Source organism: Thermobia domestica, chromosome 9 (genome assembly GCF_964235325.1).
Source record: "Thermobia domestica chromosome 9, izTheDome1.hap1.1, whole genome shotgun sequence".
Taxonomy (NCBI): domain Eukaryota; kingdom Metazoa; phylum Arthropoda; class Insecta; order Zygentoma; family Lepismatidae; genus Thermobia; species Thermobia domestica.
Genome location: NC_137462.1, coordinates 55,021,181 through 55,043,106, shown reverse-complemented (window position 1 = coordinate 55,043,106; position 21,926 = coordinate 55,021,181). Strand labels below are relative to the sequence as shown.

Below are 21,926 nucleotides of genomic sequence, written 5' to 3'. Positions count from 1 at the left end.
AAGTAACACCATCCCCGACGAGTCTCTCACAGATAAAACATTTTGCAGCTGACACCTTTAACACAGATGATCTAATAGACCTGATTACTTATCCTTAGTTACACCTGCAATGAATAAAAGTACTAATTTATATTTTATATAAAAAATCACTAAAACAGATTAGTATCAGAAAATTTTCGTTAAGGTTCTGCTACCAAGCGATGCTGAAAGAAAATAACATCTAAATCGTGCGTTTTAGAGAAAAAACGAAAAGAAAATTTCTTGTAGAGAATTTAATGTAGATTATATTTTGTAATAACATGTTTTGCTCTAAAATGCTTTCCATGCTAGATATTTACCAAAAAAAAAAAAAACTAATTTTTAGCGCTATTTTTCCAAGACGACGGCCAAATCCGGGGTGGTAGAGTGGTGCAAAATTAGTATGTTGTTACAGACACTTATATAAAGAAAATAAAATTTCTTCCAGCTTTCCACCATTTTTTCCTTATTCAACCCTAAATCATCCCTTATTGACTGGCCTATAAGCACATCGAGAAAGGTACTTATTGGTTTAACTACCTAAATAATACCACAAAAAACGATTAGTGAAAACGCTACTATAGGAAAATGTTTCATTTCTCTATAATATTAGTTGAAAACAATATTATGCGTCCCTACTGTAAATATGCCAATAACTTTTAAAACTAAAAGTTCAAAAATAAATATTATGTATGATTCACTATATTCCAAACGTAACTAACGATTACAAAAGTGTTTAAACTATTAGGATGTCTCTGCTACAGAAGAATTCTTATCACATGACTTCATGTGGGTTCGCAAATTCCACTTCTGAGCAAATCTCTTCCCACATAAATCACACACAAGTTTACGCACTCCTGCATGAAGTTTCAAATGTGTTCGCAGATTGTTGTGACGCGCAAATTTACGACCACAAATCTCACATACAAATGGTTGTTCTCCTGTGTGAGTTGTCATGTGTAGTTTAAGTGTAGAACTGGTGGAAAGCTTTGCACCACAGAGTTCGCATTGTTCTGATTCATTGTGACTCTTCATATGTCTTGTGAAACGTTGTTTACTCACCACTTTTCCACAAACTTTACAAGAAATGAAAGTTTGATTGTGATCTCTTTTATGAAAATACAATTTTCTAGTTGAAACAAATTTCTTATCACATTCAGGGCAACTATATTTTTCCTTCCGTTCATGTTCTTCCAAATGGGTTTTCAACCTTGCCTTGAATATCTTTTTATTACACAATTCACAGTTCACACTATTCTCGTCCTTTTTATGAACAACACGAATATGCATATCTCGCTGTTTCATATCAAAAAATAATTTGTCACAAATTTCGCATGGGCAATCTTTGGAACGTGCATTTGAGTGTACTATTAAATGTCGTTGCATAAGATAAACTTGGCTGAAACTTTTGGGACACTGTGGACACTTATATTCCCCGACATTATGCTTCTTCAACATATGATCCCGACGATATTTAGCATACTTAAACTTCTCTCCACATATAGTACAAGTCTTGTCACATATTTCTGGGTTTGGGTTTTTAATTCTGAAAGACAATAAGAAACACTAATGTATAATCATATTTATTACAATAGAGGGAGAAAGTATGCATAAAGCTATTCTATTATTTATTAAAGGTAATACATTATTAGAAACTTGTTTCTTTGATAATTATACTCTTCTTATTGGAAAGTTCGTTTTCAATACAAGATACACTTAATTGGTTCGTAGCACAAACTGGAAAGCAATCGCACCAAACATGTATAAAATTGATTTTTTTCCTCACTTCTGGACCTGACCTGCCCACCTGACTCCTAGACTTGATGACCCTAACAATGTAGGGTAATCCGTATAAATTATGTAGTTCCTCGTTATGAAGTAACCGCCATTCCCGATTCACGTTTCTCTTGGGTCCGAATATTCGTTTCAGGATCTTGTTCTCAAATAATTTCAATCTATGTTCTTCCTTCCGAGTAAGCGACCATGTTTCACAATTATACAGAACAACAGGCATGATTACAGTTTTATATATTTTAACCTTCAAATTCCTCGACAGAATTAGCGACGACAAGAGATTTTGAACTAAATAATAACACGAATTCCTTTCTTTTAGTCGAAATTTAATTTCGTCGTGAATATGGTTTTCGTCTGTTAATATTAATCCCAGATATTTGAAAGTATCAACTTTATCAAAAGTATTATTTGATATTTTAACGCATTTATAATTTGCCGTATTACGATCCCGACGAACTTCCATGTATTTAGTTTTCTCTGCATTTACTTCTAAATCCATGTTCCTACATTCGTTCAATAAGACCTCTGCATTTCTTTCTATTGTTCTCCTATCATCCCCTATTAAATTTACATCATCAGCATACGCAATAACCTGGTGAATCCCATTCAACTCTAGGCCCTGGTTGCTATCTTTCATTTTCCTTATAGCGTATTCCAGGACAAAGTTGAATAATAATGACGACAACGCATCTCCTTGTTTGAGGCCATTCTCGTCGTGAAAGATCGCGGACAAAAATTTCCTACCCGGACTTTACTTTGGGATTCTTTTAAACGTATCTTAATTAATCTAATTAGCTTCTTTGGTATTCCAAATTCTGTAAGAATGTTGTAAAATCAATAAACAGTTGATGTACCGGGGTATTGTATTCCTACTTCAGTTGATTGATTTCGTCTAAATCCGCACTAATAATCTCCAATAATTTCATCAGCGTATGGGGTCAATCTTGATAATAGAATGTTTGAGAGGATTTTATAGGACGTTGACAGAAGAGAAATGCCTCGATAAATATTACAGTCGGTTTTGTCGCCTTTCTTGTGAACTGGAACAATGATTGATTCTTTCCATTCTCGTGGCAATTCTTCCTTGTTCCAGACAAGGAGAATGGGTTTGTGTATCTTGTTCCACAACTTTTCGCCTCTAGCTAAAATTAACTCAGCTGGAATTTCGTCTACACCCGGAGATTTGTTTCTTTAATTTCTTTATAGCGATTTCTACTTCTATTCGGCTAGATTCTAGGATATATGGTTCTGCGATGTGTATGTCCCTTTCTCCGTGCACATTAGTTTTTGGCTGCGCGTTAAGGCGATGGATCACAGATAGGATTTCAGCACACTCTCTTGTGAGACATCTATCGACAGAAAGAAAAGTTAAACTGCACATGGGACGCACCGCTACTGGTGAAATGGCAAGGATGCGCAAGAAAAAATAGTTCCTCCTACCGCGGTTCCTCCCAAGCTCCCATGTCAGTGGCCTTCAGTTCATTATTGAAAGCACATCGGGAAGCAAAGAAAGGGAAGGGGAGGAGAAGGAAAAGGGAAGGAGAACACATAAGGCACAGCGGTGGAAAGGGACTTATTGCCTCGCCTTTGGGGGTTGTTTTTCTTTTTACGTTTTTAGAAAGACGCATCAGAAAACCTCTCTTCTGTTTCCCGTGGATATCCATTGAATTTGAAGTGTATTGTCTTGTAGCTATGTTTATTTTTGTGTGTGCGTATATGTGTATTTTGCGTAATTATTTGGATGTAGATTAGTGCTTTGGGTTCAGGGCAGTGCTGGACTGGCCACGTTGACTACTTAGCGATTACCAAGGGCCCAAGGAGCCCCACAGGGATCACGAGGGGCTTGCCCTGTAGGTCTTGGAAGAATTTTCGCGATCGCAAATGCTTTCTTTGAGTCAAAACTGTCAAAGTAACTGAAGTAACTTCACGATTACGTTTGATTGTTTCAGTATTATTGTAACATTTTTTGCGATCTGTTTTGTACTATATATTTATTCAATACAGAAAATATGATTTTTGTCACTTACCATGCTTTGCAACTGACCTGTTAAGTTTACACACACACATTATATATATATATATATAATATGGGACTTTTAAGGACCCGCGCCAAGGGCTCTTAACTTGGCAGTCCGACACTGGTTCAGGGTTCAAGCTTGCAGTCGGATAAGAATATAATATACTGCTAATAAATTTTAATAGCTAATTTCTTTCTGCACATCAATAATTATCTTTCTACTTTATTCAATAACTCGCAGATACAGGAAAAGGAATACATGGATCAGAAAAATTACAGGAGTGATAGATATAATATAATCGTGTCGATACACCTCTTCAGATCGCGTCAATAATCATAGGGATACATAGATCTTATCTTCGGAACAGACCACTTCTTTTGTGTGTCTGTATTACGGTACTATTATTCGCTCAAAAACAACCGAGATGTAAGAAAGTCAATCAAGTTCATCAACTCTAATAAGTGGTAAGATTGAGAATGAATGATCAAAGTTCCTTGGCGACAGTATGTGAGAACATTAGAAGCTGGCGAGGTGTTTAACGCCATTATTAACTGTGTGAGATTCCATATGCAATATATAAAAATCCCATTTTCTCAAGGAGACTGAAATTCTAATTAGATGAGGTATGCTTGAATATTGGATTTGGTGCGATAACTCGAATTAGATTCCCAGTGTTAGTAAATGTCACCCTTACTCAAAAACACCCCTGGCTTTTAAAAGACGGGATTTCGCGAAATTCAACCTCTAAGGGGAAAAGAAAATTTTTTTGTTCTCCCATATTATGTCAGGCATGGAACTTAAAATTTTGTACATGTTGTGAGTGAACCTCCCAAGGTTTAGAAGAAGACAAAGTTATAGAAATTCTCTGTGGGGGGAAAACGCCATAGCACTTCTTTCGGCGTCAGATCCCCGAAACAGTTCGGTTTAGTACAGATAATTGATATAGATGTTGTCCTCAGATTCTAGACTAGACTTTGGGTAACACCGAATTTTCTGAATTTCAATACTTTAGAACAGACCAGTAACCAGCCACTAAAGTTTGGGGGACATAAATATGCTAGGGGGGGGGGGCAATGGTAATAATTCTAGATCTCTTTGCATCAACATCAGACGGATGCATTGTAGTTTGGGGGAGCCAAAAAATTTAGAGGTCTGGGCCCCTAATTGCAGGCTTGCCTTAGAAAGATTAAATTTTGTACAATGTTCTCTATGCAGACTAAGATGGAGTTTTGAGTAATCCCACTTGAAGGGATACGTAGGTTGATTCAATGTTTTTCCATTGTTATTACCAACGTATTTATAATCATTCAGCATACAGCCACGAAATTTGTATAATACACACTTAAGCGCACCAAATGGATATACAAAAGATTGTTCGCCTTACATCCGACATTTTTGATTCGGTGATGTCACCTGGCGTATCATGCTAGAACTGTGGGTTTGTTGGCGGGAGCAGTGTTGTCTGACCTGGTAGATGCAAAGAAAGGCATTCTCCTAGCATATTTATAATTCTAAGAAAAGGACATATTTTTGAAAGGAGTTACACGAAGACATTTCCAGTTTCTACAGATGTTTTGTTATTTACATATAGAACATCCTTTTTATATGAAGTTTGTTTATTGAACCTATTTGTCTATTCTTCAGTAGCAATTTTCAACCCGCTCTAAGAAATGAACGATACAATTTTCAAAAGAAAAAAAAAGTATGTTCCGTTATAAGCACCCTAGATGTAATTACAGTACTTTTCCATTTTTTCAATTAGGATTGATTTTCTTTCCCTGTTTTATATACCTCCTTTCTTGTAGAAGTTCAAAACTATTATTATAACCTTCTTATCCAAAATAGCGATAATGGAAATCACACATCACAAAAAGTATTGTACTCGAGTTCATTACCAATTGATATCCAATTTGTTTCTACACGTCAACCGTTCTTATACCTAAATATTTATTGTCAAACATTATATAAAATACTGCATGTAAATCAGGAGCTATCAACAATTGGCATATTAGCGTACCAAAAATTTCTACTAACACTATATAGCACGATGTTCCCTACGAGACGAGACGAGACAAAATTTTCATTATCATATTCTAGACGGACAGAATTCTTTCAATAGAAAAAGATAACTTTCCAAAAAAAACTTTCACTTTCACATCTTTTCGAGACGATACAACCCCAACTCATAAAACAAAATATACATAAAAGTTAATGAAATAAAAGATAAGAAATGAGTACCAGAAGTTCAAAATTCCTACTAAAATATTTTAGTCTTTAGAAAGTTGCAGATATCTTTAAACAATACTAAAATTTCTACGTAATTACGACAGGAAACTTAATTCTAGACGTAAACAAACACATTTTTCATGAATGCAACTTTTACACAATGCAAAAAAAAAAAAAAAAAGTCAATTTGCTATTCAGAAGAAATATCGTCCCTCATCGATTTTAACAGCTTCATTATAAGTAGGTACTGAAACAACAACATAATTAATTTAACTAAGTCGAAATTTCAACTTCGGTGACCCATAACTTGAAAGCCAACGCATTGCACACCATATTATTACATACACACAATTCTCGTCAAGCTCAACTACCATGTCAAGTTTAGTCAGTATTAGATGGGTTTGGGGCCACGGGACTCAGTGGTAGAGCGTTCACATCACACTGGTGCATGTGGTACTTGGTGAGATCCAGCGCTCGCCAAGGAAGCTTTGTGGTGCGTGCCCGTTTGTATGGGATTTCTCGGGGTTCCCTCGTTTCCATCCACTTTCTTCATTCTTCATTCCACCGTTTCATTCATTTTTCATCATCACCGTCTCCCTTAGCCTCGGTGCATAATCGTGGGAAGTTGAACTTGATATTTCATTAGATGAGTTTGATCGATCGCGTACGATGTATACTATACTTTTGACTGATCTAAAAAAAAAAAAAAAAATGGACGACGAACAATAATAGTACATAAAATAACATTAAAACCTGACCACTATTTCTTACTTTACTAATATTTTCTGTTTGACACCAAAAACTTTAGTAACTTCAACAAATAATTTAGCATAAAGCATACATGAAATATAATAATTAATGCATTATAAAATTAAAAATAATCCAAGCATTGAATATATTAACTCTATGGCCTATGGAACCCGAATGTTCAATGCGAATTTACAGAAGCTCTCGCTTAGACTACAATTTTAAAATAAATATTTTATAAAGTCTTCATGTAAATATGTGAAGACAATACAAAAAGGTTACACACCAAAACCTGTACATGCAATAAGTAAAAAAAAAAAAAAAAAAAAAAAAAAAAAAAATTCAGTAACACTATAACAACGTATTTCGACTAAAATATTATAGCGTTTCAAATGGTACTTACGCCTTTAATAGTATCATTTCTACACAATTTACTGCAGAAAACTTAATTCTACATACAAATGACGTACTTTCTACAGAATGCAATATCATATATATATATACTTCTACTCTTTTTGTTTTTTTTATTTCTTATTCTTAGCATCAGGGCTGTGCCGTGGGGGCGGGGCGAGCGGGTCGACGGCCCCGGGTGCCGAAGTAAGGGGGTGAAAAATTCGGGAGAAAAAAGGAAAAATTGCTTGGAATATATGTATGGGGGCGCCGTCGTATATTCTCGCCCCGGGCGCTGATTTTCCACGGCACGGTCCTGCTTAACATCAATAATGTACTGGGGATCTCGAATTTTTAAGTTCCTTGTATGGCGAGGATCGATAATTTCAGGAAGCAAGCATTCCATATAAAATTTCTGAAGTTGCTGTTCCAATTTTTCTTCCCAGAACTTGTCACTACGAAGAATTTTTTGCACCAGCATTCCTTTTGGTGTCCAAAAGACAAAGTAACAATAATCTCGGCGAGTAATATGTAACTGTGCTTGAACCTAGTACATGAAGTTGTCATTGTCTTTAATACACATGCTACCATCAGGATTTATCGTGCAAAATGTAACTTTGGTTCTTACTGCCTCTTCTGGTGTCATGGAGCTTGCTGAAGACGGACATTTTACTTCTAATACAGGATCAACTCCAATAATACCATCTGGACTTGCGCCTAAATAGCACTTCTCGGCATCAATGAATAATCCGCAAGGATTTACCATGGTAGAAATAAGATATTACTACCATGGGATTTACCTTCATTCCATATTCTGCCTCGAACTGCTCTACAGCAAACGGCTCCTTCTCAATACCATACATCATTGCAGCGGTTCTGGTATAGAGTATAAAAGGAATTTTATTATACTTTGGCAAGAAGTCGTCGATTTCATTTTGCAAATTCTGCCGAACGTTGAAGCTATAAGCCCTTTCAATGTGGATAACTATTGAAGGCTAGTAGTAAAATCAGTAATGCATTTTTGAAGCTAACGATTCTCTCTCTACCTCTCATTTTTTCAAACCGAGAATCAGCGGCAGAACATAATGATGGAGGATAATAATTGCCTGTCGAAGAAGCATACACACATAGGCGCATATTCAATATACATTTATATATATATATATATATATATATATATATATATATATATATATATATATATATATATATATATATATATATATATATATATATATAATATGCGAACCATTTGAAATGAGGGTTAGAAAGTGATGATCGAAGAAATTACATGAAAATTTTCCGGAATTTCACACATGAGGGTCTCTGCAACAGGCAGATTTCTAAAGAACTCTACCTACAATGGGGTGCGGATAACTACGTGAAAAGATTATGTTCTTGTCAGGGTTTGTGTTCCTGGAACCTGACAGCTTTATCAGAGGGTGAACAGAGGGTGGCTTTGTTGGCAATTGCTCGGTGAAATTTGAGAAGAAGGCGGGGAATGGAAAGGAAGATGACTGAAAAGAAAAAGGACAATTTCCCTTCCGTTCTCTTTAGAAAGAGATGTCAAGGTCATTCACCTGCAATGAATGAAAGAACAATGCAAATGGATTCATATTGCTCTGAAAATCATCACATCGCCCTTTTTAATTGGATGTTTGAAGCATAGCTCATTTTCTTTTTCCCTCTTTACTGCGGGGAAAATGTTTTACAGGCAATAATAATAATAATAATAAATACAAATAAAATTATATCTGCGAAGACTGAATTGGTGCGGATAATCACGGTTGTTCGAAAACAACCTACATAACCGCTTCGGACAGATACCGGACACTGAGCACTCACAGGAGATTCTTCGCGTAGAGGAAGAGAGATATTCCACACTAACAAAATAACAATAATAATAACAACCAGCCCTTTTTTCTGGCTGTTCGCAACGGTACGGCTTACTAGCACTTTTTGTGATTGAAACCTGCTTTAAAGAATTGAAAATATTAGAAATTAGTATGGGGAAATGGGAATAAATTATTCACTGACACTTCGTACAATGCGACCGTTCATTAAATCTAGTTCAACTCAACATTTTATTGTTATCAACGTAGATTCTAAAGGTTTTAGGGACTCATCAGGGAGTGTACTATAGCTTGATTCCTTTTGCAAAGGCGACATTTTTTGGTTTACCTTTTATTTATCCCCTTGATTTTTTTTTTACATCTTTCGGAAGAAAATCAATTATAAAATCCGTATTTTTTTTTTTTTTTTTTTTTTGTTTATCGAAAGTAAGTTCCTCAATCTAATAAGACTTTAAAGAACATGAAACTTTACTCTGATTACATTCAAGTAATTTAAAATTTGATTGCGGAGAGCAATGAACTGTGATGGCATTATCTTATCGATAAGGAAAGCAGAAACTGTGAAACTTACGTGACCTGTACAGGTAATAGCAACTCGGAAGGAAATAATTGGAAAGGTTACTTTCAAAAGGATACGTATCCAGTTTGGTCGTTTAGTGATTACATACATATTTTTCCTGGTTCATTTGTCAAATTCGACATATACAATCATTTCTTTGAAATGGATCTATTTGGGTTTGTAATAAGCCTAATTCAATGGGAATGTCATTGACAGTTGTCAAATCGATAGGCATCTTAGAAACGAAGCAGAAAACACAAAAATGTGCTCACTGAACGATCAAAATGGATATATTCCCTTTTGAAAGTTACCTCCTCAATTGTTGATATGTTTTCCTTGTAAAAAAATATTGGGTTCCAGAAAGAAACACTGGGAGCTTATTGTAATATTACGATCTGATGACAGAATTACTATCACTAAATTATAAACATCTCTAGTTTCATAGCACATAGTTACGACATTATATTGACGCTACTTTACACAGTATTCAATCTAATAATAATAATAATAATAATAATAATAATAATAATAATAATAATAATAATAACAAGATGGAATCGAATAACAGGCGCAAAGAAAGTAAAGAAACACGAAGGGCAGGACTATACTGATAGAGAATAACAAACTGGTAAAGCAGCGAAAATGAAAACAAGAGATAGAGAATACGGGCAAATTTACACTGGTAAAACGAAACCTTTAGCCAGGGGAAGGAGAACATGAGGGACATAACAAAGTATAGTAAATGGTAACTATTAGGTCCCAGATTCCGCTCTCACCCAACAAACGTACACATAAAATTGAATAAAACAAATATCTAACATTTGTTTGTTAGCGGTAAAAATTGTCTACAAAGTTGAAAAAATATTTAGTCTATAATAAGAAAACAAAAAGGTATTATAGAATATATTTGCCTTTTTTGCTTCTGTTCTTTATGCCAGTTTATTAAATTTTCTCTTCGTTTTTTTCTCTTTTTTTTTTGGCAGACAAAAACAATCTCGCTTTCTTCTTTTCTGGTGGCATGGTTTACGCTTTACTCTTCCCAATTCTTGCTCTCAGCTTTCCACTCTCAAATCGAGTTTGGCGCCGACCGCCACTTTACAGCACCCGCATAAAGTCAAAGCAGAAGACCTGCGCGAGATGATATATCCTTCCGCGAGAAATATGTCTTTCCCGATTTCGCCAACAGATGGCAGTATCGTATGCCGTTACATAAAAAGCCTGCAATTAGCTTCGAATTACTCTAATTACAGGCACAAATTCACAATAACAATATAAATGGACTCATGTGTGTTATTGTTAAAGTGTATTCTTGACTTCTATCTTGGCACTTTATCATATTTACCTTTTAAACATTACGAAATCTCCTAAGAATATTAATATTTAATTTTAATAACTTTTTTGTTTATTACAAAGTAAATACAAATACTATTTTAAAAGTAGTAAACAAGAAAGCAAGACTGCATGATAAGTTATCAATTACCGTTGAGTTCATTTTCCTACTCGCTGTCTTAACCTAGATTTTTGAGTAATTCATATTCTGGCTATACTGTAATTTCTATGGATAGCAACACTGAAAATTCTTCTAATTCGTATTTTCGGGTGTAGAATAACATTGTCTATTATTGTGGTAAGTTGCATTTCATTATCTCTTTTTACTTACGAAAAACGAGCAAAAGAAAAATGGTTAGCTTTTGTATCATTTTTAGTAGTCTAGCCCCTTAAGCAATTCGTCAAAGAAATCTTGCCATCTATTTAAGATTCTGTCTGTGTTCGTGTGAACTGTTCCGTCAACTTTCTTTAATATATAGGCACGAGGTTGATAGCCTTTCTTAAATTCGTTGATCCCCTTATACATGTCCGAATTTTTTATTTTTAATATTATCTTCAAGTTCCTTAATTTTAGATTTCAAAAAATTGCGTTTCTTTGTTCTGAAAGTTTTGGAAATTTCCCGCCTGATGTCTACGAAATTCTGTGTAGTTATTTCATTCGGATTTTGTAGCCAACGTAATTTTGTCTGTTTTCTCTTTTCCACTAATTGAATGCATTCCTGATTGAGCCATGGTTTGTTCCTACCTATTTCCGCGTGTCCTAATTTTTCTGTTGCTGAAATTTTAATGCTATCTCTAATTTCAATCCAAGTATCCTCAACACTAATGCACTCCGAAATTTGTAAAACCGAGAATCTATTCGAAAATTCAATTTAGTATTCCTCTCTTACCTGGCTCTCTTCTAATTTCTTTAAATTAAATTTCTCCGTTTTCAGACATTGAATATTTCCTTTATTCAACGATAATCTCTCTCTTATTATCGCTGCTGCCAGGTAGTGATCAGTGTCACAATCAGCTCCTCTTAACGACCGAACATCAAGTATGCTAAATTGTCTTCTTCTATCTGCTAAAACGTGATCGATTTCATTATGTATTTTTCTTAATACATAAATAATACTTCTAGTATCGAAAATATAAAACCAGACTTAAAGGATGCTACTGGTTTATGTTTAAATATTTCATATGGATCAACCCATGCTAAGTGATAGAGAAAGGAAAAATTGCCGCTCGATCTTTTCAAAAAAAATCTAATTTTTTCATGAATGTTTACCCTATATCAGGGTACTTCAAAACCTCGATTAATTATTTTTTATAACATCCCATGGCGACGCAGCGGCTACCGCCATTTTGCGTTTTCTCGATTTCAAGCGTTTACGTGGTTTTGAATATCTCAGCATGTGTTTGTCCTACAAAATTGAAAATTGCTGGGAGTCTCCAACTTATGCAGAGCTAAAACATTGTCTTCTTAACACATCTCAACACTAAAGAGGTGAAATCAGGCCTACAGTAGCAACATATTTGGACATTGAAGATAAGTTTGGGAAGAGGAAACAACTGACATAGTGGTCCGAATTTGTTTATGCACGTAGTCCGGGGTCATAAGTTTACACTCAAAAATTTGTCGACTTGTATCTACTCCCAAAGGCCTGGCAAACAATCGTAAAATTGGCGAATTATGCCAATTCGGCATGTTTCACTGTCCAATATCTTCAATGGGCCTGGATTTAAAAAAATGAAACTTTGGGAATAGTTACCCCTTTAGTATACAATAACACACAACAACGTATTTTGTATTTTTGAACAGAAAGTGGTCAAAGTATTAAGGTCATACTTTACGAGGTGTTTTGTTCACAAATTCAATTGGAAATTCGTTGGTCTGAAGTAAAATAAAGTAGGATGAACGGTTAGTCGCATGAAGGCTCTCAAGCTCGTTTCTTTCCTCTAGTAGTGACTGACTGTCTTATTACACCCACAGCAGCACTATAAAGAATGCTGGTGTCAGCAGAAAGCGACAAAAGTCAAAATGCACACTTGACAGAAAGTCCGTAAGTACTCATTGCTCTTGCTGCTTACTACATCAATGATATTCAATTCTGTTTATTCTTGTTTTAACTGTCAACTCATGCAGTAGACTGTTGTCCTTTCGTTTAATGTACCTAGGTACATTGCCCAGTCAGTCTTTACAGTGAGTGAGAAAATGTAAATTAAACCATATGTATTAAAATTTAGGTAACACAAAAATAGATTGTTCTTCACACCCATTACAAAAATATTTTACAAAAATACTACAAACGAAATTAAGTAAGGAAGAAATATGTATAGGTTCAATAAACAAATAACTAATTTATTAATGGAAATAACAATAGGTTAAAAAGGATAATGTGTTAAGAATGTTTTTGGCTAAAATATTACTCAAATAATGTGTAATGCCAATTACTGAGGTGTTTAAATCAGGTAAAAAAAATAAATAAATAAAAACAGCGGAATGAAGCTCAAGCACAACCGAACGCATCTGCACAGAACCACCTACCATGATTATAAACACGGGAAAGATTTGCATGATGAATTGTGTACGTTTATGTGTCATATGTTAGTAAAAACAGTAATATATTGACTATGTAAATACATTAAAAGGACAATCTCTTACAAGGCCTGGAAAGGATCTCCTGGATTATCGGAGATCATTAGCTAAAGATTGGCAAGATGCACATTAATAATTGTAATTAAAATAAAAAAAGATAAATGATTATGAGTACAGAATTATGTATAAAGGAAATTATTCCTGTCAAGGCCTGGATATAGGTCCCCTGATATTCTGCAGACATATCGGCCATAGATTGGCAAGTTTCCGATTTAAATCATATAACTAAAAAATATACGTAGACATTTATGTTCTTGTGTTAGTGTCACTATATTGTTAGGTATGTTTATGTAAATAAAGTACATAAATAAAAATAAATAAAAAACAAAAATAAATAAGGCGTGTTGACATACATTTTAGATTCACAGAAGATATTACTTACTAGCTTGATGTACCGTAAAGTAACACTTTGAAATGATCAAGATTAACACTTCTGCAATAGTGATCTTTTCAAGGCAGGGTGAAAAAAATCATGATTTTTTTTAAAAAATAATTTTTGATGATTTTTTTATTTAAATCGATTTTTTAAAATTTAAATCAAATCTTTTTTCTCGTATAATACAAGTCGCGAACTGAAGAAAAAAGCATTACGAATTAGTATTAAATGCCAAATATGCCATTTAAGTGAAAGTATTGGAGTTGAATTTTGAATTAATCCCCAATCGTTAACCTATTTCAATCCCAAACAATGTTTCTTAACAATTTTAAATTATAGCTTTTTTTGGGGGTAAATTATAAACTTTCAGTCAAGCATCATCCCTATCTATCCTGGGATCATGGTTCATACCTCATTCTCTTCAGAATAGAACAGCCTTTAAAACGGTAACATTCACATTTTCTCTGTCATGTCCCTGAAGCGGAAAATTTTGAGAGAAGTCGGGATTTTTTCTGATTTTTTTTTCAAATTTTGATCCCCTCTGGACTCCCCTGTGTTAACGCAGAGATCTCAAATTCAACTGGGAAATACTAAGGGTGTACTAAATGTATGTACAAAATTTCAAGCTTCTATCTTGAATAGTTAATGAAGGGGCGGGAAAAATATTTAACAATGAGCTAAAAACATCCCCACAATACCCCAGATGACCCAGATGTAATATAAAAATTTCCTCAGACATCCCTATTTATCCTAGTATCATGATTTGTACATTATTCTCTTCAGAATAAAACAGTTTCAAACGGTACCATCCGAATATCTCCATCGTGTAGGCTATTTGGGGCTGGAAAATCACGAACAAAGGGATTTTCTGTTAAGAAATATTCCGTTTTTTACTTTTTGCCCCTTTGTACCGCCTCTGTTTAAAGGCAAAAATCTTAAACAAATCTGAAAAAATACTAAAAGGTGCAGTGAATGAGTGTCCAAAATTTCAAACTTCTAGATGCAATACTAAGCCCGCGAGAAATAATATCCCCAAATACCCCAGATTCCCCTATAAAACAGGATCTCAGGTAACAGTTTCCTGAGACATTCTATTTTTCCTAAGATTATGGTTCGTACATAATTCTCTTCAGAATAGAATAGCCTTTCAGATGGTATCATTCACATGTGCCCATCTTAGGCTGGAAAATCGCGAAGAAAGCTATTTTTGTTTAAATATATATATATATATATATATATATATATATATATATATATATATATCCAATTTTTTTTTTACATTTTTGTCCCTCTGGACCCCCCTGTTTTCACGCAGAGATCTGAAATCATCTGAAAAATAATAAAGGGTGCACTGAACGAGTGTGCAGAATTTCAGTCTTCTGATTGCAAAATGTAGGCCTGCCAAAAGGTAATAAAAAATAGGCACAAAAAATATCTTTTTTAAATTTATGACGTCATCACGTCCTATGTCGCGACGCAGAGAGGCATGAAAGCATATGCAACGTGCTCTACAATGCCTTCAGTTCCGAAAAAACGAAGTAAAAAGCTTTATTGGTACTCTTTTAACACGTTAAGCAAAATTTATGTATTTCGCACCGCAAAGTAGTTACAATTTCCTTTAAAATATACCCCTGCCAAATATCAATAACTTTTGTAGAAAAAAAAGTGTCACTTTGATAAGCGTTGCTGTACTTTTTCCTGAACGCTTAACCTTTTAAATTACAGTATATCACCTATTTTTAGGTGGTAGGATAAAATCTTCATTAATCCGTTAAAGTTATAAAATCTAAAAAAAAAAAAAAAAAAAAAAATCGGAGAGGGGATAGGACACTTCTAAATACGCCTTATTATCTGGGAACAAATATATAGACGCGCACACAAAAGAATCTTCGTCTTAAATGTCGATGGTGATTTCCCCGTTGGAATAGTAAACGATTTACAATATAAACCCTATGTTACGAAGAGAAGAAAACAGGATTGCCCTGTTACCCGTTTAAAACGGGATTTTCCCTAATCATCTTCTGCATGACACTTGTTTTCATACTATGCTGTACATACCGTACATTTGAGTCTCGTTGTATTATGATTATCATCTTTCACAATCGAAATAACAGAATAGAAACGGGACTTTACTTATTTTCACTTTAAATTATTTCGAAACTTGATTTAAATCAACCATTTTTATTTAAAAAATCAAATGATTTAAGTAGTAGAAAAATGATCGATCTGGGCCAACCTAGCTCAGAAGAGAACAACTCACAAGCCCCTGGGAAAATGACCATCGTATACCGTGAGCCCACGGTCTTTTACGACCTCCATTTTAGGGGTGAATTTATTCCCTTTTATGAGCACTTTTTAGGGGGTGTACTCGTTCTCTTTTACGAGCACATTTTAGGGGGTGAACTCGTTCCCTTTTATGAGCATATTTTTCAACCCTTATTTTAACATAGCAGAAATAACACTGAGATTATGAACACAGAACAGAGCATGGCTTATTTTCCACCCCTTATTTTAACATAGCAGAAATTATATTGAGACTACGTAACACACAACATCCTCCATTTTAGGGGTGAATTTATTCCCTTTTATGAGTACTTTTTAGGGGGTGTACTCGTTCTCTTTTATGAGCCCATTTTTAGGGGGTGTACTCGTTCCCTTTTATGAGCATATTTTCCAACCCCTATTTGAACATAGCAGAATATGAACATACAACAGAACAGATTCGTTCCCATTTATGAACACTCTTTCAGGGGTGAACTCGTTCTCTTTTATGAGCACATTTTAAGGGGTGAACTCGTTCCATTTTTCAACCCCTATTTTAACATAGCAGAAATTACATAGCACAGCTAATAAAAGAACATGGTTTATTTCCCAACATAGCAGAAATTACACTGAGACTACGTAACACATAACATCCTCCATTTTAGGGGTGAATTTATTCCCTTTTATGAGCATATTTTCCACCCCTATTTCAACATAGCGCATCAGACAGAGACTACGAGCACCAGCCAACAGATAATACGTAAGACTCGTTCCCTTTTATGAGCACATTTTAAGGGGTGTACTCGTTCCCTTTTATGAGCATATTTTTCCACCCCTTATTTTAACATAGCAGAAATTACACTGAGACTACGTAACACACAACATCCTCCATTTTAGGGGTGTACTCGTTTTCCAACCCCTATTTTAACATAGCATATAATACACTGAGACTATGAACACACAGCACAACAGATAATACATAGCACAGCTAATAAAAGAGCATGGCTTATTTTGCAACCCTTACGAACACATAGTAGAGCAGATAATAAACACAACAACCTACATTTTAGGGGTTGTATTCATTCCACCCCTATTTTAACATAGCACATCAGACAAAGATTACGAAACATAGTGAAGATTAGATAAGAGTACATAACATAACATAACAAGGGTGTATTCATTCTCTTTTAAGGGGTGGACTCGTTCCCTTTCAACCTTTATGACTTATTTTCCAAACATAAGACTACGGGGGTGTATTCCACCCCTATTTGAACATAATGAACATAGCAGAGGATAGGGGTGTATTCGTTTTGGATTCCACCCTTAATTGAACATAGCACAGAGTACGTTCCCTTTTAAGGGTGTACTCGTTCTAATGTAACATAGCAGTTGGTCTATTTTTCAACCCCTATTTGAGCATAGTCCATTTTTAAAGGGTAAACTCGCTCTAAACCTCTATAGTAAATATAATCATTTAAGGAGTGAACTTGTTCTAACCTATATTTGAACATAACAAAGATTATTTAAAGATTGCAGAGGAATGCGAAACTTCCGTGTTTTGTTATCAGTTACATAATAACTTCCGCCATATGTGGATAATTCTCATTACGTCATTCATCCGGATTTTAAAAACATTGAGCTAGTTTTCTCTTTAACAGACAATACGGTCATTCAACGATAGGAATCTCTGAACGTAATGCAATCAATTACAAAGGTATAAAAAAAGAGGGGAATCCCCGAGCATGACTCATACCTATTGCGCAATATTACGCAATGCAATCACACAGGTATAAAAGACTGACCGACATGTTTTTTTGTAATCACTTCCTGTTTGCTATTTGAAGCGTAAAGTTCAGATATTTTTTGTGTGTGTGGTTTATTATTAGTGTGGTTTTGTTTTCTTTTGTAAGTAAGACATTTTATAATAATAATAATAATATTATATTATAAAAACTCAGTTCAAAATTATTATAGTAACTTTGAGTTAGTTTTAAAAAATGGCAACAAAAAAGGTTAAATACTATCAATTCTGATACTCTATTTAATAATAATTTTAAAAAAATTATTTTAAAATGTGATACTGATTTAAATGAGGATAGTGGATGTTTTTTAAAGAATAAAAGAAAAGACTGTTTAGATATATTAAAACAGGAACAAGATAATTCATCTTTTAAAGTAAATTTTTCTTTGGATACAACTTTTGTAAAACCAGTAGATTTAGAAACATGTCGATTCTTTGTAAATAGTGGTAACGAAATTATTTTACCGAGTACAGATGTGAATTCTATAATAGAAAAACTATTTAATAAAATTTTAGTTGAACAAGAAAATTGAGCAATTAAGAAATCAGGGTGGTCTTTATGTTCTGAACCAAACCATCACTTAGAAATTAAAATCAGTAAATATGATCCTCTTTCCGCTTCTTCTTTTATAAAATTACCTCAATGGATTTTATCCAAAAAGAAATGTGTTATAAATATTCAAAATAATGATAATAGATGTTTTATGTATAGTATTCTAGCTGCGTTGCATCCCGCAAAAGATAATCCACATCGTGTAAATAATTACATACAATATATTAATACTTTATTACCATTATTTGAAAAAACGAATATAAAATTTCCCGTCGAAATAGAACACATAAGCAAATTTGAACATATGTATAATTCTGTATTTCCTAGGGAACAAATTTCCGTTAATATATATGGCATTGATTATGATCATGAAACTATTTTTCCGTCACGTATAAGCGAAAACACATGTGTAGATAAACGTATAGATTTACTGTATTGTGAAGAAAATTGCAACACTCATTATTGTTTAATAAAAAATCTCAATGCGTTATTGAAGAGTCATAAAGAGAAAACTTATGTAAAATTGCCTCAATGGATTTTATCCACAAAATGTGTTTTAAATATTCAAAATAACGATAGGCCTAATAGAAGTTTTATGTATAGTATTCTAGCTGCGTTGCATCCCACAAAAGATAATTCATATCGTGTAAATAATTACATACACTATATTAATACTTTATTACCATTATTTGAAAAAACTAATATAAAATTTCCAGTCGAAATAGAACACATAAGCAAATTTGAACATATGTATAATTCTGTATTTCCTAAGGAACAAATTTCCGTTAATATATATGGCATTGATTATGATCATGAAACTATTTTCCCGTTACGTATAAGCGAAAACACAGCTGTAGATAAACATATAGATTTACTGTATTGTGAAGAAAATTGCAACACTCATTATTGTTTAATAAAAAATCTCAATGCGTTATTGAAGAGTCATAAAGAGAAAACTTATGTAAAATTGCCTCAATGGATTTTATCCACAAAATGTGTTATAAATATTGAAAATAACGATAATAGATCTTTTATGTATAGTATTCTAGCTGCGTTGCATACCGCAAAAGAACATCCACATCGTGTGAATAATTACATACAATATATTAATACTTTATTACCGTTATTTGAAAAAACGAATATAAAATTTCCCGTAGAAATAGAACACATAAGCAAATTTGAACATATGTATAATTCCGTATTTACGAAGGAACAAATTTCCATTAATATATATGGCATTAATTATGATAATAAAACAATTTTTCCGCTACGTATAAGCGAAAACACAGCTGTAGGTAAACATATAGATTTATTATATTTAAACTCTCATTATTGTTTAATTACAAATTTAAATGGTTTAGTCAGACATCAGTTAGGTAGTCATCAAACATTTATTTGTGGACGATGTTTAATATCTTTTTATAACAAATCAAAATTAGATGAACATGACAAACTATGTAAAGAACACACACCAACCAAAATTAACATGCCGAAACAAGGAGAAGTTTTAAAATTTCGAAATTTGAAATTGTTATTACAGAATGATGTGATAATAATTGCAGATATGGAAAGTTTATTAAAACTTATAAATAAACAAAGTGGATCTCATACAATACAAATTCACCAACATATACCATGCAGTTTTGGTTATATTGTATGTTGGAGTAACAACTATATGAATTCAGATTTAGTTATTTATCGGGGAGAAAATGTATCGATGAAGTTTATGTCTGCTATGGAGAATGATTTAAGAAAAATCATAAACATATTAGATCAACAAAAACCATTAATACCATTAAATAGTTCTCAGTTACAGGAGTTTAACCTATCCACTGAATGCTCGGTTTGCGATAGTAAATATACGAGTAACAATAGAAAAGTTAAACATCATAACCATTTAACTGGTCAGTATATTGCCACGGTGTGCAACAATTGTAATTTACAAATTAAACGTCAAAGTAATTTTATCCCTGTCTTCTTCCATAATTTGTCTGGGTATGATGCACATTTATTTGTGAAAGAATTAGGTTGCACCCCTGGAAATATTTCGGTAATTGCTGAAAGCACTGAGAAATACATAACATTCTCTAAGCACTTTAATTTTAATGGTAGACCTATCGAGTTACGTTTTGTAGACTTATTTAAATTCCTGCCGTATAGTCTCGAAAATTTGGTGTCAAAATTAAAACCTGAGCAATTTGTCTATACAAAGCAATATTTTTCTGATGAAAAGTTTCCTTTAATTCTCCGTAAGGGAATTTATTTTTATGAATACATAACAAATTTAGATACATTTAAAGAAACTGAATTTCCTGGAAGAGAGGCGTTTAGTAGCAAATTGAATGGAACACAAATTTCCGAGACTGATTATCAATATGCAAAACTGATTTGGCGTGTGTTTAAATGTGAAAATTTAGGAGACTACCACGATCTATATTTAAAATGTGATGTACTTCTCACAGCAGATGTGTTGGAGAATTTTAGAAAGACATGTTTAAATGCTTTTTGTATTGATCCGATTAATTGTTTTACTGCACCTGGGTTGGCATGGCAAGCCATGTTATATAGAACAAAAATTGAACTTGAACTTTTATCAGATATCAATATGTATATGTTTGTAGAAAAATCGATTCGCGGAGGTATTACTCAAGCTGTGTTAAGGTATGCCAAAGCTAATAATCCCTACGTACATGATTTTGATGCGGAAAAAGAAAAATCTTATTTACTGTATATTGACATGAACAATCTGTACGGACTATCAATGATTGACTATTTACCATATGGTGGTTTTCGGTGGGAGGATAAAATTGACAATTAGCAAGACAAACATAAAATTATCAATTGGCCCACGGATAGTGAATGGGTTTTTTTTCTAGAAGTGGACTTAGAGTATCCAAATTATTTACACGAATACCATTCTGATTTTCCGTGTGCTCCCACTAATGAAGTTCCACCGAATGGTAAATACTCAAAATTACTATTGACACTTATATCGAAATCGAATTATATCTTGCATTATAGAGTATTACAATTTTATCTAAAACAAGGTTTAATATTGGTAAAAGTACATAAAATATTATGGTTTCGTCAATCTAAATGGCTTGCATCTTATATTCAAGAAAATACTCAACGCCGTGCAAATGCTACAATTGAATTTGAAAAAGATTTCTATAAGTTATTAAATAATTCTGTATACGGAAAGACAATGGAGAATGTACGAAAACGAATTGATATAAAATTAATTAACAATGAAAAAAGTGTAAAAAATTAGTAGCGCAAAATCAGTTTCAAAATTGGGTAAAATTGGCTGATAATTTGGCATTGTTTCATATGGTAAAAAAATCTGTAACCCTTAATAA

At 33.5% G+C, this 21,926-nt stretch overlaps 1 protein-coding gene across 2 annotated transcripts in view; it reads right to left on the bottom strand.

The window, feature by feature from the left end:
* Nucleotides 1–357: 357 nt before the first annotated feature.
* The window catches only part of LOC145694661 (uncharacterized), a 392,660-nt gene continuing 371,091 nt past the window's right edge, over nt 358–21,926 (bottom strand). Inside the window, exon 7 of one of the 2 annotated variants that reach the window (XM_081771120.1) lies at nt 358–1,564. In XM_081771120.1, coding sequence (XP_081627246.1) covers nt 763–1,564 — 802 coding nt within the window. In that variant the 3' untranslated portion in view covers nt 358–762. The remainder of the gene's footprint in view (nt 1,565–21,926) is intronic. The other variant, XM_081771121.1, reaches the window with a different exon arrangement.